Genomic DNA, 16,185 nt, shown 5'->3' with positions numbered 1-16,185 from the left:
TGCGTAAGAAGGCTGACCAACGTCTTCTTGTACTCCCGAGGCACCACTAATGAAAAAGTTATTGCCATATTCTTCCTGTCCGTACGAGGCACCATAATACGGAGACCCATAACCATGATCATAGCTAGACACGTTCAGATCTGGTAACAACAGTTGGCGGGGTATAGCAGACTAAAAAAACCAACGGTAAAAGGTAATGGTTAGTTTAATGCCGAAAAGAAAAAAAGTAATATATATACTTACCTTGTTGAGGTCTGGCAACAATGATTCATTATGATGGGGATGATAGCCGAACACGACCTCCTCCGTGTGATCATCATTTCCTCTCAAATCGTAAGAATCAGCGACATTAGACCCCTCCTAATACAAACGGTGTGCTAAGCAATTCATAACAAAAAAAAAAAAAAACAGAACAAGTTAAAAAAATGATATACCACACTGCTTTCCGGAATAAACGTGCTCGTGTTTGTGTCAGACGACTCGCCGAAAATGTGGTTGAACCAAGACATGTTTGTTAGCGAATGTGGATATATAACGAAGACGATATATCATCGTCTTCTTCATCATTTAAATAGTGGAAGCAGATTGCGAATTCAGAATTCAATACGGGTCGCATAGCCCTATACACATCGTATAGGGCTTACGTCAATCACTTTACGTCACTTTTGAGTGACAGAAAGCTACTCGTACTTTTTTTAAAAAATAATACGCATCGTATAGGCCTATACGATGCGTATTAAGGTTGCATGGGGAGACATTGTCAGCCTTTGACTGACCTAAAAGTTTGAACTAACTTAATACGCATCGTATTGGCATATACGATACGTATTAAAGGTGTCAATTTAATAATCCGAGGGTGTGTGAATAATAGGACCCATTCTGAATCCACTAAGTTTTTTCCTTCAAATTTAATTTACCGTATTTAATTTGATTATCGTGATTAGTTTTGGACTTGTGGTTTGACTTGATGTTATGGATTGTTGGATTACATTACTAGAGACGCCAAACCTTTAAGCCCAATTAAAGGAAAGGAGGGCATTCTGGAGGCTTGCGCCATACAATACACGCAAGCTTTTCCTCTTCATTTACACACTCGAAAGCTTCAATCTTCCCAACTTATCTGGTATCCGCATTCGTCTCTGGCTCCTCTAACAGGCTCGATTTCAATTTTCAAACCCTAATGATGTTCAGTGTATTTGTTCTTTAATCTTCGTGTAAGAACATGTGTATATAATTCATTTGCAATTTGTTTGGTAAGTTACATTTGGATGAGCAGGATAGGTGGTTCGACCTAGGGTTTATGGAATCATGTTGTTGCTATTTACGTTTATGCCACTTTTAGCTACTCATTAGATGCATTGTTGTGTGAATTATCTAGCTTTTTGGCCTCGTTCCATTGTTACAATAGTTGATTATTGTTACTTTATGGCCTCATAGGTTGATAGTTGATTAGATAGCTTTGGTATATATATAATTATGTGCTTCGGTTTCATCTACCTGATTATATAGTCATATAGTGGGCTTGGGTTAAAAAAAAGCGCGGTAGGTCGCAAAAGTCGAAGCACAGGCTTCAATTACGCGAGGCGTTGCTCTATGTACAACCATATAAGCAGTATATACAACTAGAAGCTGCGTCTCTCTTATCCATTTTACATATAAGCTTTTTCTTAAGAGTTAATTACCCGGATGGTCCCTGTGGTTTCACGTTTTTTCACGTTTAGTCCCCATCTTTTGGAAATAACATGTATGCTCCCTGTGGTTTGTTCGGTTGTTACACGGGTAGTCCCCTGACTAGATGGTGATTAATTTGTCCAGTTAAATTGATGAGAAATGACTATATTACCCTCCCCACCCACCCACTCTCTTCTCCGGTTAATTTTTCTAGAACACCACCACAGCTCCTCCATAACATCCACCTTCACCGCCGCTTCACCGCGTGCCACCACCATCTTCCCCACCTCTCCTTTCCCATCGTTGGAAAATGAGAAACCTATCACCTCCGGCCGCCGCCCCTTCTCCGATCAAAAATCCATAATAAGTTGCAGATCATAAAATACAAAAATGTTTTGTATCTTAAGATAAAAGGGGTTGGATGAAAATGCAAAAATGTTCGAAGTGTCTTCTTCCCCATTTTAAATCCCATAACGACCCTCAATTTTCATTTCAAAATTTCGTGTTCAAAAGTTACAGTAAGCAATCAAATTCAGGAAGTAAAAACGAACAAGTGGATAATATAATTACCTCTTATCGATGATCAACTAAAGGCGATGGAGTTTTGCCGGAATGGTGCGACGGCGGCGGAGGAGACTGTCACAGCGGAGGTCGGTTTCAAGTGAGGGAAGGAGAGCGGTGAGTGTTTTCGAGTGAGGGAAAGAGAACGGTGAATTTTTAGTAAATACATTTGTTGGTTTTTTTTTTTATTTTTTTTATTTTATGATCTGCAACTTATTATGGATTTTTGATCGGAGAAGGGGGCGGCGGCCGGCGGTGTTCGTCGGCGGAGAAGGGGGCGGCGCCGGAGGCTTTCTGATATGATAGGTTCCTCGTTTTCCAACTATGGGGAAGGAGAGGTGGGGAAGATGGTGGTGGCAGGCGGTGAAGTGGATGTTATGGAGGAGATGTGGTGGTTTTCTAGAAAAATTAACTGGAGAAGAGAGTGGGTGGGTGTGGAGGGTAATATAGTCATTTCTCATTAACTTAACTAGAAAAATTAACCACCATCTAGTCAGGGGACTACCCGAGTAACAACCGAGCAAACCACAGAGAGCATACATGTTATTTCCAAAAGATGGGGACTAAACGTGAAAAAACGTAAAACCACAGGGACCATCCGGGCAATTAACTCTTTTTTTTAATTAAGTAAACCGTTCATAGGGGGTGTTTGGGATTCCTTTTAACTTCTGACTTATCACTTCTAAGAGTGCGAAGTTAGAATTTCTTACTTCTCAATTTCTCCTTCTTCAAGCCATAGAAGTCCTTCTCAGAGGATGTTTAGGATTCCTTTTAGCCATAAAAGTCCTTCTCATAGGGTGTTTGGGATTCCTTTTAACTTCTAAGAAGTCAATAACTTAAAAGTTGGTGCAAAATAAGGAACCCGAACAGCCACATAATTTCTGTTCCCCTTTGGTTGTTTTTAGTTATCCTACAAACCCTAATTTTGACACAGAACAGAAGTACATCATGAGGCACTGCCTCAAGCCTGTGGTTCGTTTTTGTAATTGCCCCGCATGCCTTGCACCTCAGACGCGTAGATAGTGAATGACTAGGAGTGTCAATTGTCCGTTTGGTTGATTAGTCTTTGCAATCTATCTACCAAGAAGATCTGTGATTAATCCAGCTATTGAATATCACACAGATGATGCCGACATTGAAATAGTGATCTTTATGTTGGCCACACCGTCATCTGATGCAACAGCCATGGCATGGAATTGGGTCATCCAGTCCATTGCAAAGTTTAAACAAGTAGATACATCTACTTTAGCTGGTAATTTGGTCTTTTATCTGTTTCTTAAACTTCGTTTACAGTATGTATGTATGTTCTTTTAACAAACTCTGATATAATCATGTTTAGGTCTGGTAGACCAAGCTCCTGAAATCTCAATTGATATGGGAAAGGATGCAAAGGAGATGGTCTCCTTGCAAATCTTAGAGAGTTTGTTTCAGCATGGAAATGAAGCTACAGTTGATTCTGATTCTGCCCAAAATGCCAAAATCCCTTTTGATTCATCCGAAGACATCTTGCACAAGATTCTAGAGGAGGTAAAAAGTAATGATTCTAATAATGTCTATTAGAAATAATCTATTTTTTTTATTTATATTATTTTTCATTAATGTAACAGACTTCCCAACCGATGACAGAGTTAGATAGGCGAAAATGGAATATTCGTCCTTTTATAACGCATAAACGAGCTTCTTTGCCCAAAACCCCTGTGCAAAAGGTATATAACATTTTCATTGTCTAAGCTATTATGTGTGTGTATCAATCTCACAAAGGGCCAAAAAAAAAGATTCTTTCTATCTTTTATTTACATCTTGCTGTAATGTTTGATTAAACAGTTTAAGGAAGCACTTGTTGAGGGCAGTCACCCAATTCTTGAATCATTGAAAGAGATGAGTAAAACAATCCGTGAGGTTGATGTTGGTTTTAATGCCCAAACTAAGGATGATTTAGTATTTCTGAAAACGGGAAACGAAAACAGCAAGTTACAAGAAAGCCCCTCGCAGCATGTAGAAGATTCGAATAGAGGGATTGGAAGAAAAGAAGATGAAATGATTATAGAACCCCCAGTGATGGATCATGTAGAAGATTCTAATATAAGGAGGATTACAGGTAGAAAAGAAGATGAAAGGACTATAGAACCCCCAGAGGAAAACACGTTGATGGATCATGCACAAGATTCTAGTAGAAGAGGGATTACAGGGGACATTGAAAGAAACGAAGATGAAATGTCTATAGAACCCCAAGTAAAAGACTTTGAGGAAAACACATTAGTGGACCATGGTCAACAGCAGCCTCCTAGTGAGGATGATGAGATGACTGATATCGCAGCCAAAAAAGAAGCCTTTTTGAGCTCTCAATGCACACTCAGTCAAGATTTCACTGAGATATTTGTTTGTATGAAGTGTAGCAAAGGTGGTCAGTTGTTAGTTTGTTGTTCAGATGCCTGCCCATTTAGGGTTCACGAGAGTTGTTTGGGCTCCGCTTCCACATTTGATGGAAATGAGAATTTTTTCTGCCCATTTTGTTCATATTCTCATGCAATATCTAAGTATATGGAAGTTAAAAAAAAGGCTTCTTTAGCTAGAAAAGACTTGCAAGCTTTTTTAAGCTCAGGAGTGAGCTTGAATGAAAGTATATCGGGTGAAAAATTCAAATCAAATGGCAATGAACATGCTATGAAGAGAGATAAAGATTGTGGGACAGCTGAATCACTTCATCAGTCAACACCCCAAGCTGGCAAAGAACAAGAAAGTCTGGTGTCCTCTACGTCTAGTCACTCAAAAAGAGCCCGTAAACAAGAACCACACTAGTAAGTTCTTAACCTTGAAAAATCGTATTGTTTTGCAGGTGTATTCCCGTATAATTTAGAGGGAAGTAAAATTCGACTTGATGAATAAAGAATATGTTATATGTAGTAGGTGTCAGATTGGGCGGGTCGGTTGATAGGGTGATGGGTCAGAAAGGGTGGGTTAAAATAGTCATCAATGACTCATCTTATCTGTTCGGCCACTTGAGTTCCTTTTGTAAGTATATCTTTTTATGCATGTTTCCATTAGATAGTGGTGGCAAATCCTAATATTACATGAAACACATGACAGTAAGGTGGTTTTGGGTTGTCATTTTTAGCACGTTTAATAAACGGGCCTTGTTTGGGTTTACATGTTAACCCATTTAATTAAACAGATTTTGTTCGGGTTAAACCTGTTTAACACATCTAACTAAATAGGCGACCTATCAACCTTAATTAAAAGGTCAAAACCTGTTTAACCCATGTGTTACGAATATCAATGTCTTTGTGTCTCCGCATCCAGTAGTTTGTTTATTGAGTTTTTCTTTTTTTTACTGGATTTTGATGAACCCACATTTTAATTAGCAGCATGTCAACATCAGTTACTTTACCGCGGCGAAAGAACCTCTTTTGGGAGAAAGCAGAGGAGGAGATGCTAAAGGTACTTGGTAAATAATCAAATTATCTTCTTGATTACAAAAAACGCTTAATGGTTGTCAAATCATCCTGCAACAGAAAACATGTGATGCAGAGACTGGGTTGTGTTGTGTTGATCTCTGTACCAAAAGTAGTCCAAAGCGTGTTTTTAATTCATACAATCTAGTGAGTCATTTATTCAGAAAAATGGAAAACTTTTTTTAATAAATGTATTTTTAGGAATCATACTGAACGCATACATACTTCATTAAAGAAATTGGCAACTGAACAAAAAGTGTTTAAACTTAACAACCCGGACCGTTTTGGTCCCTACCAAAAGCTATTAGTTTTAACCCGTAACCGGACTCACCCATTTCCACCTGTATGGGTTTGTGCTTAAACTTTCTTAGGAAGGGATGCTGAGATTTTCTTGTGAAGATAACAAAAGAATTCCATGGAAGAAAATTTTAGATTTTGGGCGCCAAGTATTTGACAAAACTCGGACCACTATAGACTTGAAAGATAAATGGAGAAACATATGTAAAGAAAGCCCAGCCGTCAAGAAACAAAAACTATAGAATTTTTTGTTAATGGTAAGCCTGTATGCAAATGTTCTTCGTGTCTTGGTGTTTCTTAAAAGCGTGTATATTCTTGTACAGATTATTATCATGAGGGCTTGCTTATGGTTGGCTATTCATATGCGGCCTCTTGTTTGAATCACTCCGTATAGACTGGAAATGCATGATCGAATCAAAATTTGACTTCTTCCCAGTGGTAACATAAGAACGAATGAATCTATAGATCCACTTGAATGCATAGCTGTTTCTGTAGTGGTTCTTAAGTGTGTGTGTGTGCGCGCGTGAGAGAGAGAGAGAGAGAGAGAGAGAGAGAGAGAGAATATGAGAGATGAATTGTATAACTTTCAAGGCAATTGATCATTCTTAGACAGTGTTAAACTAGTGGAATTCCCACACTCAATGTTGTGGTAATTTGGTATATGTATAAAAAAGCATACTAAATAGTGTTAAACTAGTGGAATTCCTGTGCACAATGATGTGGAAATTTGGTATAGGTATACACAAGCATAAAATAATGTTTACAATAATATTAGCTTTAATTAGATAAAAGTTGTTATGAGTTGCAAAGTTACTTTGAGGTAAGGTATCGCTTTGGTACTGGTATTGAAGAAACATCGAATCTGACTCGTATCAAAATCGACCTAATTTCGGCTGCATGCGTGGGGAAGTCCACTAGCATAGACAAAAGATAACAAAGAGAACGAAAAAGATGAAGATAGTAGCAAAATATAAGATGTGGGTCTATAATAAAAGGTTATTAGTGTTGGTGCATATTTCGTACGTCTGCCACTTTGCGAATAGCTAGATAGAGCGTGTGTTGAATATTGTATAGAATAGGATCAGTTGGACACTGTGTTGATATTGTAAAGGTCCATCCGGACGGATGGACAACATGTAAGTCCAAACCCCATCCGAATAGGTATTAACTTTGTAAAAGTCCATCCTGAGGGATGGAGTCCATCCGGACGGATGGACAATAGCTCATTCGGAAGAATAGGCTTTGCCTATAAATTGGGAGTTGGGGTTCCCATTTGGACAGGCTTTTGGATCCCTGAGGGGACATGCTGTCCGACTGGTCTCGTGGTGCTGTAACTTTCATATATATGAATAGAGACCAGATTATAAGTGATTGCTCGGTGTCGTTTCTAGACTGGTCTCGTGGTGCTGCAACTTTCATATATGAATAGAGATCAGATTATAAGTGATTGCTCGGTGTCGTTTCTATCTTCTACTCATTTTTTGTCACCGAACCGATCATCTCGGGACCAAAGCTCCGTCAAACTCGCCGGATCTTGGAATCTCAATTGGTATTAGAGCTACGGTACTGATTCAATTGATCTAAAAGTTGATTGAATCACCTACGCTCATAGATTTTGGACTTGTAGGGAGTTTTGACGTTAAAACATAGAAAAACATAAAATTGAGGATTAACTCACAGATGAAATTCAAAATTGAAGACCTCATTTTGTTCGGAATTGATTCGCACACAACCCTGTGAAATTTCATCATGAAATTCAAAGTATTGAAGATTCTAAATCGAAAAAATGTGATTGAGAGTGTTCTTGAGGAGTTTGAACATACTTGTTCGGATGTACCCATCCGGACGGATGCACTCATCCGGACAGATGGGCAAATGTCCATCCGGATAGGTAGTCTGTCGCACATCCGGACGGTTGGGCAACATGCTCATCCGGACGGATAGACTCAAGTCCATCTGGACTCATGTACATCCGGAAGGATGGGGAACTACACATTCGGACGAATGAAGATGTGAAATTTTTCAAATGAGAATGTGTTGTTTTGCGCGTACGGACACTCAGGGTTTTCAAGTTTATTCGTTCCAAAATCAGTTCATTCAAGTGTGATGTCCATTCAAGTGTGATGTGATAAAAGCATGGTGGATACGTCGCTGGTACTTCCTATATATAAGTGTTTTCATTGTATTACATTTCGAGGGGATATCAAACATGATGATGTGATCACAGGTTGTGGAAATTAAAGATAACAATTTAAAGATAACTGGAGAAGAGCAAAAGCTTATGAAAACAAAAGATCAACCAATAACGATAAATTTCAGCTTTATAAATGTAATCAACATTTCTTTTTCTTTTTTTCTCATGAAAGATGGATCAGAATCGTATAACAATGACAAACACAAAGTAAGCCTAATTCATACTGCCTCATCCATTTTGTTTTCGTTTAGTGGTCTAATGGTCATATTTTAATGTTTATTCATGAGTTAAATTTTTCAGGTTCATCTAACATTTTCCAGAGTATGAAAATTCAGAATGTTCACTGGAAGGTAAATGTAAATTCAATTAGTTCATCTTAAATTTAATGTTTTTAACTATTTGTAATGGTACTTTCTTTTAGTGTGTGATTAACACTTACATTTTCTTTTATTTGTTTTAACCTTGATAAGGAACCACTGAATTGTAGGCACGAAGGTAGAGGCAGAGTTATGTATTCTATGTTTTTTTTTTTTTGTATTTTATCAAATTTAATAGTTCTTTGTTCTAAATTACAGGAAAATAACGCAACTATAGAGATTATTGGTTTTTAAAGGCAACTCAATTCTTACAACTTTCAACACAGGCGAGAAATTAGTGAGGTAAAGTGCTTGGGCATTTCATTTACATAGAAACATTATACTAATTACCTTATTATTTTATATTCGTCAGTTTGTCAAAATAATCATACGAGCAAGAACCATAACAAACACTAGAGTAATTCCCAACCCAGTCCGGGTCTTGCAAAAGTATAACATTTAAATATAACTAAAATGCTCACACTAAAAATGTTATTAAATTTTCAACGTGCAGGCAATCAAGAATCATAATCAATCAACAACTTGATGGATACAAAAGTTGACAATAGGGTAGAGCGTTTTCCAGTGCTAGATCAGCAAACAACACCCAGCAACACCACCACACCATGGCGCGGTTAGGGGGTGGGGCAGGTGGGTTGGGGTTGGCCACGGCGTGGGTGCAGAGAAGGATTTAATGGGGTTGGTTGACCCTTTGTAGGATATATGCTTCATATTTATTTTTTCAGATTTTTGACGAAAAAGAAAGAATGTGAACCGAAAAAGAAAGAAGATAACATGTTGAAGATAATGTGTGATTGGCCTTGTACTTTTTTATATTTTGTCCTTTTTTCACATCTTGCTTACGTGTTCCTTCACCTTACCTCATTTTCACTTTAACATTAATTATTTTATTCATTAAGTATTCCTTTAATTCATGTACCTTTATTTCTTGAATTTTAATATATATTTTCCCTTTAACAATAATAATTATTCAAACTGGTTTTTTTTATTTTAAATAAATTAAAATATTGAGTAAGTTATCATATATTATTTCATTTAGTATTGATTATATCTTTTTTATATATCAGTTTGTCACAAATGTTCCTATCAATTTTATTTATTAATAAATAATGATTACCTAATTATCAACCAAGCCTTGGTTCCTCCGGTTAACACAACAGGGGTTAATAGATGTAAGATTTTAAGTTAGTATGTATGACAATTCAAGAACAGCTGTAGTTACTAATCGCAATCAAATAAAAAGTCATCGTTATCTTAAATATAGACACATTTATTGATGTTCTTAATAGTTGGATAAGAATTCATTGTGATATTAAAATATGCAGTGAATTTGGATGGTGTTAATCATATATACCTGGACTACGAACGGGTAAACTACTAGTTATTACAAGTTTTCAAGTTTATTAGTTTTAATATCTCCATCGTATTTTTAGTCAACGTAACCACCTCCCTTGCCACATCAACCACTCCATATTAAAAAAAAAGGGCACTTATACGCCATTTTATACGTTTGTATGTCAACTTTAAACGACTGTATGTATGCCACCTTTTAAACGCTATGAGGTACCACCACATAGTGTGTTTGGACTATGGGGTATGGGGCGGGGGTTGGGTACAAACACCCAAGTCATCACCCCGGGTGGGTTTGGGTTTCGGCGGGGCCTCTTGGGCGGGGGTTTCAGTCCGGGCGTTGGGCGGGACTATCAAGATGACATGGCGGGATCTCACTGACCAAGACAAGTAGCCGTTTGGGCTAGCCGTTGGCCAACGGCTATGTATTTAAAAAAAATCACTCTAAATACTCACACTTCTATTCATTTTTTTACCGCAACTACTCCACCTCTTCTATAATCATCTCTATCTTATTTTTTAAAAAAATTCTCATCCAACCACAATACGGAAAATGAATCCTCATGATCGTGGTTTTGACCTGAACAATCCGTGGGCATTACAAGAAACACCTAGCCCACCACCCAATCGTCCAATTGCTCCCTTTTTAATACACTCCACTATGCCGGATATGGCTGGTTACGCATCGTTTATCTCGAATCGTTTGTATACTAACTTCCCTCACACCGACGATTCTATACCTAGCCCGATTCCACAAACGCCCATCAACCTTTCACAAACGCCCATCAACCTTTCACAAACCGAAACCGTCCCCGAAACTCAACCCCCCATCGATGGTTCTTCCGCATCCAAACCCATCAAGAAGAGAAGTCACAAGAAAAAAAACCGAGGCTGAGAAAGCACTTGAAAGCGCCAAACGAAAACAACAAAGATGGGTCCTTAAAGAAGAAGTTGCATTAGCGAGGGCTTGGGTTCAGAAATCTCTACATCCAACTTTAGGTATTTTTAAAAATTTTGTAGCCCTTATTTTAATATTTATGTTTTTTATTATATAACTTTTTAATATATTAAATGTTTTTATTAAAATAGGAAATTCTCAACATAGAAACCATTTGTGGGACGCGATCAGTAAAGCATTCCACGAAGAAATGGAAAGGGAGTTTTATCGTGAAAATGATAGCTTATCCTCGAAGTGGACCGAGATAAGCTGCAACTCACCAAATTTAGTGGTTATTTACATAAGGCAAAGCAAAACCCAAAAAATGGTGAAACCGAAGCCGACTTTGTTACAAATGCATTGGTTACATACAAAACGAATGTGGGGAGCGACTTCCGTTTCATGCATTGTTGGGACATTTGTAAGTTCCATCCCAAGTGGGCGAATATCCCCAGTGGTAGCGAAACTAACACGTCTTCCAAAAGGTCAAGGACACCCTCGTCCCAAGCCCAATCGGACGAGATCAAGAGTTGGAGGACGATGTGGATGATTCGCCAAACCTGCCAGAATACGGAAGAGATGCCGCAAAAAAGGCGCGCTCAAAAATCAAGATCGGGTACGCCATCACCTTCAGTTGGGAGTTCGGGCTTGCGTAGGGGAGTATACAGCGATCAGTTGAAAGACATTGCATGCAAGTTAGATACATTTGACGTATTCCAACAACAAAGAGCCAAAATTCGGAAGAGCAAAGAAGCTGGGAATGCCCTGAAACAAGGACGAGATGATATGAAATTTCTAGCCCAGTCCATCGATCACCTATCAGGTGAAGAGTTGGAACGAGTTGGAACTAATGTTGGAGACAAGAGAAGGGATAAAGAAAAAATATTCCAAGCACTAGGAATTTTTTATGTAATTTCCTTTATTTAAAAACATTATTAAAAAATTTAAATTTGTTTATAAAAAATATAAATATGGAGGTTTGGGCTGGCCACGACCCAAACCCCCGCCCCACCAAACCGTTTTCAATGTGGGTCAGCCCAGCGAAGCCCACACAAGCCACGTGTCTGGCCACGCCCCAAACCCCCGCCCCACCATACCCCACGGTCTTAGGGGGGAGGGGGTGGTGATCACTCATCGCTCACTCATCACTCACAACATCCAATCAAGTTCCGCCATGTCATTAATCATTATTCCATCACTCACAACATTTTTTAGTGGCAATGCCCATCACTCACAACACCCAACAATAAACCCTCACACCCCCTCACATCCTTTCCTCCATCACGCGTTGATTTTATCACGGGATCCTTCCATCACGCGTTGAAGTATGTTGGTGGCGGTGGTATGTTGCCAACTTCCACACGTGGTATTGTTCCATCACGCACAATTTCTTTGCCACCCCGCCTCCCCTTAGCTTTAAGCCTTTTTTTTAGAACGGCGGCTTTCTTCTATTAGGCTACCGCACTCCTCAAATTGGAGAGACATGTTGCCCCCCACTCCGGCCGGCCCACGCTGGCTTCAGAATTCCCCCGGAAAACCATACCGCCGAGTGTCACTTGACAGCCATTGTGCCACCACAAGAGCTGCCACCACAAGAGCTGAACACTTTCTGGCGTAACACACGGTGGGACGAAAACCCGGGTGGGCTCAGGATAGAACCACCAATGCAAGGAGACTAGGCTCTATCCATCATTGTCTAATTCATCAATGTGAGACAATTATTGCCTAATCCACCAATGTGAGACAAGTGGGGATTAAACTTGGGTCTCCATTGGAAAACCCAAGTCTCCCTACCACTCGACCACAAGTGGTATTAGAGCATTCACATACATTCCCCAAACCCAAATTATGTGAGAGATTTTTATTTTATGAAAAGTGGTTGTAAATAGTTGAGTGGAGGAGAAAGAAAATGTTATTGTTTATCTGTAAATTTAAGGGGACGCTATTTACCCTTTATAATTTTTTTAATATAATGATAAATGTATTAAAAGGTATTATTAAATTAAAAAGAAGAAAGGAAAGTTATTGATTTTTAGTGTAAGATATTGGTCGTTTTTTAAAACTTTGAAACCTATTATATTAGCATTTAAGATAAGGACCAACTAACATCATATTAGCAAATTTGCGTGGGCTGATTTTATTATTATTTTATTAACAAACAAACAAAAAGATGATAACCGTAGCATAAAATGAGTATATCCCATCTTCCCCACATAATGAGTTGATGTAAAATTCAAAATACATCTCACTGGAGGAATGAATACATTGAAATTGAATTGAACGGCAAGTAATCTCACCAATGAATACTTTACAAATCTCTGCCTGCATATTCTGACTGATCATTTGTAAATGAGAGCATCACGTCCGGGCCCGACACCAATGTAATGGATTGGCACGCCGACAAGTTCTTCTATTCTTTCGACATACTGGCGTGCAGCTTTCGGCAGATCAGAGTAGTTCCTTATAGAAGAGATATCAGTCTGCCACCCTGGCATTGTTTCATACTCCACCTGAAAACACACAAAATACTTGTGCTATCATCATATTCATTATCTTTATGCAATTGCATTATGCGGCTCTAAACATATTATTGGTTCTTAAGCAAACATGCTCCTATCTATAGTATATATACATGTGTGTGTGTGTGCGCGTGCGGTGAATGAAAAACTAAGAGGAGAAAAAAGGCACTTACATTTGACTGCTCAAGAACATGTAAATCAGCAGGGAATGAATTGATGGGAGTACCATTGGAATGTTTATAAGAAACACCCAACTGAATCTCAGCAAGATCAGAAAGAACATCGAGTTTGGTGAGATTTAGAGAAGAAAAGCCATTTATCTGACAAACATATTTAAGAGCAACTATATCAAGCCAACCACATCTACGAGGACGGCCCGTTGTAGTGCCAAATTCTTGCCCAGAAAACCGTAATAGATCACCGGCTTTATCCAACAATTCGGTTGGAAAAGGGCCTGATCCAACTCTAGTAGTATAGGCCTTCACCTGCACCAACAACCAATTATTATTAGTTGATCACCAGAGTGGATAATTTGACGTCTAAAAACATAGTCAAACAAGAAACAAAACATATGCTCTATAAACAAACAGATCTAAATGTAGTTTAAAATGGGTTTGAATACTTAACCCATTCCATTATTTATTTATTTATTTACAAAAAAAAAAAAATAAAAAAAAAAACCTATGGTTTTAATTAAATAGTTTCTATAATCATGCTTTATACCATTCATTGCCTAAAGATTAAAATAAAAAGAACAAAAATGTTGGCACTTTAACGTTTTTATAAAAAAACTAATAAAGTGATTATAACTACAAAAGAAACAATACTGTTACAATGATAATCTAGATCTATGAATAGAAACAATTTAGGACAGCGCATGCATTAAAATTAAACTTTGAAAACGTTAACTCGTTCAATCCATTTGGTATGTTCCCTTTTCAAATATGTTTTATCTATTTGACCCGTTTGAGAAAAAAAACACAACCCAAACTCAGCCCTTTCAAATGACATACTTAGAAGATGAATTGACTTACCACTCCAATAATATCCCCAAGAGCTCTGGGAGCAATCCCTAAGCCGGTGCATATTCCCCCAGCCGATGGGCTAGAAGACGTTACAAAAGGATACGTCCCAAAATCAATATCCAACATCGTTGCCTGACCACCTTCCACCAAAATTTTCTTTTTCTGTGATATAGATTCATTCATGAAATGCACCGTATCACAAATAAACGGTTCAAGCCTCTCAGCAAATCTTTTGTACCGTTCAACTTCTTCCCGAAGCATTTGAGGCGTATATTTAAAATCTTTAAATCTTGAAGCTGCGTCTGATAATAAAAGATCAAGTTTATGAGGAAAAGTATCCATATGCCTTAAGTCACACACTCTTATACCGTTTCTATTTACTTTGCTAGAGTAACATGGTCCAATTCCTCTTTTGGTGGTGCCGATAAACGATTTGGCTAACTCAGCTTCTCTAAGGCCGTCTACTTGTTGATGGAAATCGAATAATACATGAGCACGATCAGAAACTAGAATCCTTCCTTTGCAAGAAACCCTGTTAGATTCAAGGCCGTCGATTTCTTTAAAAAACCCGGGAAGATGCACCACAACCCCATTTCCCACAACACATGTAGTTTCCTCATTAAGAATCCCCGAAGGAACAAGATGCAGTGCAAATTTCTTGCCTTCAGAGTTGTAGATAGTATGTCCAGCATTTGCTCCACCCTATGCAGCAGAGGACCAAAGTTAATATTATAATGCATCGATTTTAACAGTGGATGGACTTATTTTTGTGTCAAAACTTCTTTTTGCAATATAATATAATATAGAAAGAAAAGAAAAAAAGTTGTTAGGGTCCAACATCATGATCCATATTCAAAAGGCACACATTATTTAACCCCACATATCTGCACCATCCCCCTTCCAATCCAACCAACCTATATCAAAAACATTTTCTAAAATGTACAATCCAGAATCCACATGGAGAAGGCAAAACTTCCTCCTAAGATGCAAAAACAAATGAATGAAATGAAATGAAATTATGTTGATATACAAAAACAAGACAGATATTGAATTTTATGGGCCAATGTCATTTACAAACCAAAATCAGCTCGTGTGGGTTTCAAGCAAGCTTCTTCTAGCTATTTGGACACTAGTGTTTCATTTACATGTTTCTCTTCCAAATTAAAACATACCTGACAACGAGCCACAACATCAAAATGCTTGGCTAGGATATCAACAAGCTTCCCCTTGCCTTCATCGCCCCACTGGCAACCTAAAACGCCGGAAACCTGACTCAGAGCTCCGATTCGACTCGGTGTGTCACTCGTATGATGTTCTACGCTGACCGGCGGGGATGCAGAACACGAAATTGGACCGCTTTTCCGGCATTGGCGGTGGTTGTGAAGAGCAATGCGTGGAGGAAGTGTGTTGATGTAGGTTCCACCGGCGCCGTTGAAGGCTCTCTGTGGAGCAGTGATAGGGATTGTGTCTAGCCGGAGAGAGGTTATGTTCATGACGGTAGCAACAGTGAGGGTTTCGGGAAAAAGGATCAGCAGCCGCAGCAGGAAGATTTTTAATATGTTTTTTTTTTTTTAATTATTGGCTACATTTCGGGTATGTTTGGCAAAACTAGCTGATGACTGGAGCTGGTACTTGTACATGGAAGCTAATAGCTCTAATTTTTTAGATATATTTGTTGTTTGACAGAGTAGCTGAATCTTTCAATAAAATATATAAAATTACTAAAATGGACTTAACTGAAAATTTAAAAAGTCTATGCATTAAAAAGTTTATTATCTTTAGAGGTTAAAATATTTATTTTT

General features: G+C 38.3%; 2 protein-coding genes across 12 annotated transcripts; one reads left to right on the top strand and one right to left on the bottom strand.

The window, feature by feature from the left end:
* The first annotated feature begins 981 nt into the window (after positions 1 to 981).
* LOC110912569 lies at positions 982 to 6,416 on the top strand. 11 transcript variants are annotated; one of them, XM_022157327.2, is made up of 8 exons: positions 982 to 1,123; positions 3,356 to 3,484; positions 3,572 to 3,759; positions 3,840 to 3,938; positions 4,057 to 5,030; positions 5,598 to 5,670; positions 6,056 to 6,238; positions 6,305 to 6,416. In XM_022157327.2, exons 2-7 carry the CDS (start codon positions 3,385 to 3,387, stop codon positions 6,221 to 6,223), a joined length of 1,602 nt encoding a protein of 533 aa, XP_022013019.1. In that variant the 5' UTR covers positions 982 to 1,123; positions 3,356 to 3,384; the 3' UTR covers positions 6,224 to 6,238; positions 6,305 to 6,416. The 11 variants fall into 11 exon arrangements, with proteins under 11 accessions (XP_022013019.1, XP_022013017.1, XP_022013021.1 ...); XM_022157325.2 differs by having other exon boundaries at positions 5,595 to 5,670; XM_022157329.2 differs by lacking the exon at positions 6,056 to 6,238.
* Positions 6,417 to 12,952: 6,536 nt separating this feature from the next.
* LOC110912570 (adenylosuccinate synthetase 2, chloroplastic) lies at positions 12,953 to 15,939 on the bottom strand. Its single transcript, XM_022157330.2, has 4 exons — positions 15,556 to 15,939; positions 14,393 to 15,085; positions 13,532 to 13,843; positions 12,953 to 13,349 (listed from the first exon to the last, which is right to left on the bottom strand). Exons 1-4 carry the CDS (start codon positions 15,874 to 15,876, stop codon positions 13,179 to 13,181), a joined length of 1,497 nt encoding a protein of 498 aa, XP_022013022.1. The 5' UTR covers positions 15,877 to 15,939; the 3' UTR covers positions 12,953 to 13,178.
* Positions 15,940 to 16,185: the final 246 nt, after the last annotated feature.

This window comes from Helianthus annuus, chromosome 4, assembly GCF_002127325.2.
Source record: "Helianthus annuus cultivar XRQ/B chromosome 4, HanXRQr2.0-SUNRISE, whole genome shotgun sequence".
Lineage (NCBI taxonomy): Eukaryota > Viridiplantae > Streptophyta > Magnoliopsida > Asterales > Asteraceae > Helianthus > Helianthus annuus.
This window is presented reverse-complemented; position numbering and strand designations above follow the sequence as displayed.

What these genes read in the sequence shown, in the direction of transcription:
- LOC110912570 (XM_022157330.2), bottom strand. Translation starts at nt 15,876, where the DNA reads ATGAACATAACCTCTCTCCGGCTAGACACAATCCCTATCACTGCTCCA. An exon ending in TTGGGGATATTATTGGAGTG is followed by an intron (nt 13,844 to 14,392) that starts GTAAGTCAATTC and finishes TTGTTGGTGCAG; the next exon opens with GTGAAGGCCTATACTACTAG. An exon ending in ATGTTCTTGAGCAGTCAAAT is followed by an intron (nt 13,350 to 13,531) that starts GTAAGTGCCTTT and finishes GTGTGTTTTCAG; the next exon opens with GTGGAGTATGAAACAATGCC.
- LOC110912569 (XM_022157325.2), top strand. Translation starts at nt 3,385, where the DNA reads ATGTTGGCCACACCGTCATCTGATGCAACAGCCATGGCATGGAATTGG. An exon ending in AGATACATCTACTTTAGCTG is followed by an intron (nt 3,485 to 3,571) that starts GTAATTTGGTCT and finishes AATCATGTTTAG; the next exon opens with GTCTGGTAGACCAAGCTCCT. An exon ending in CGTAAACAAGAACCACACTA is followed by an intron (nt 5,031 to 5,594) that starts GTAAGTTCTTAA and finishes CATTTTAATTAG; the next exon opens with CAGCATGTCAACATCAGTTA.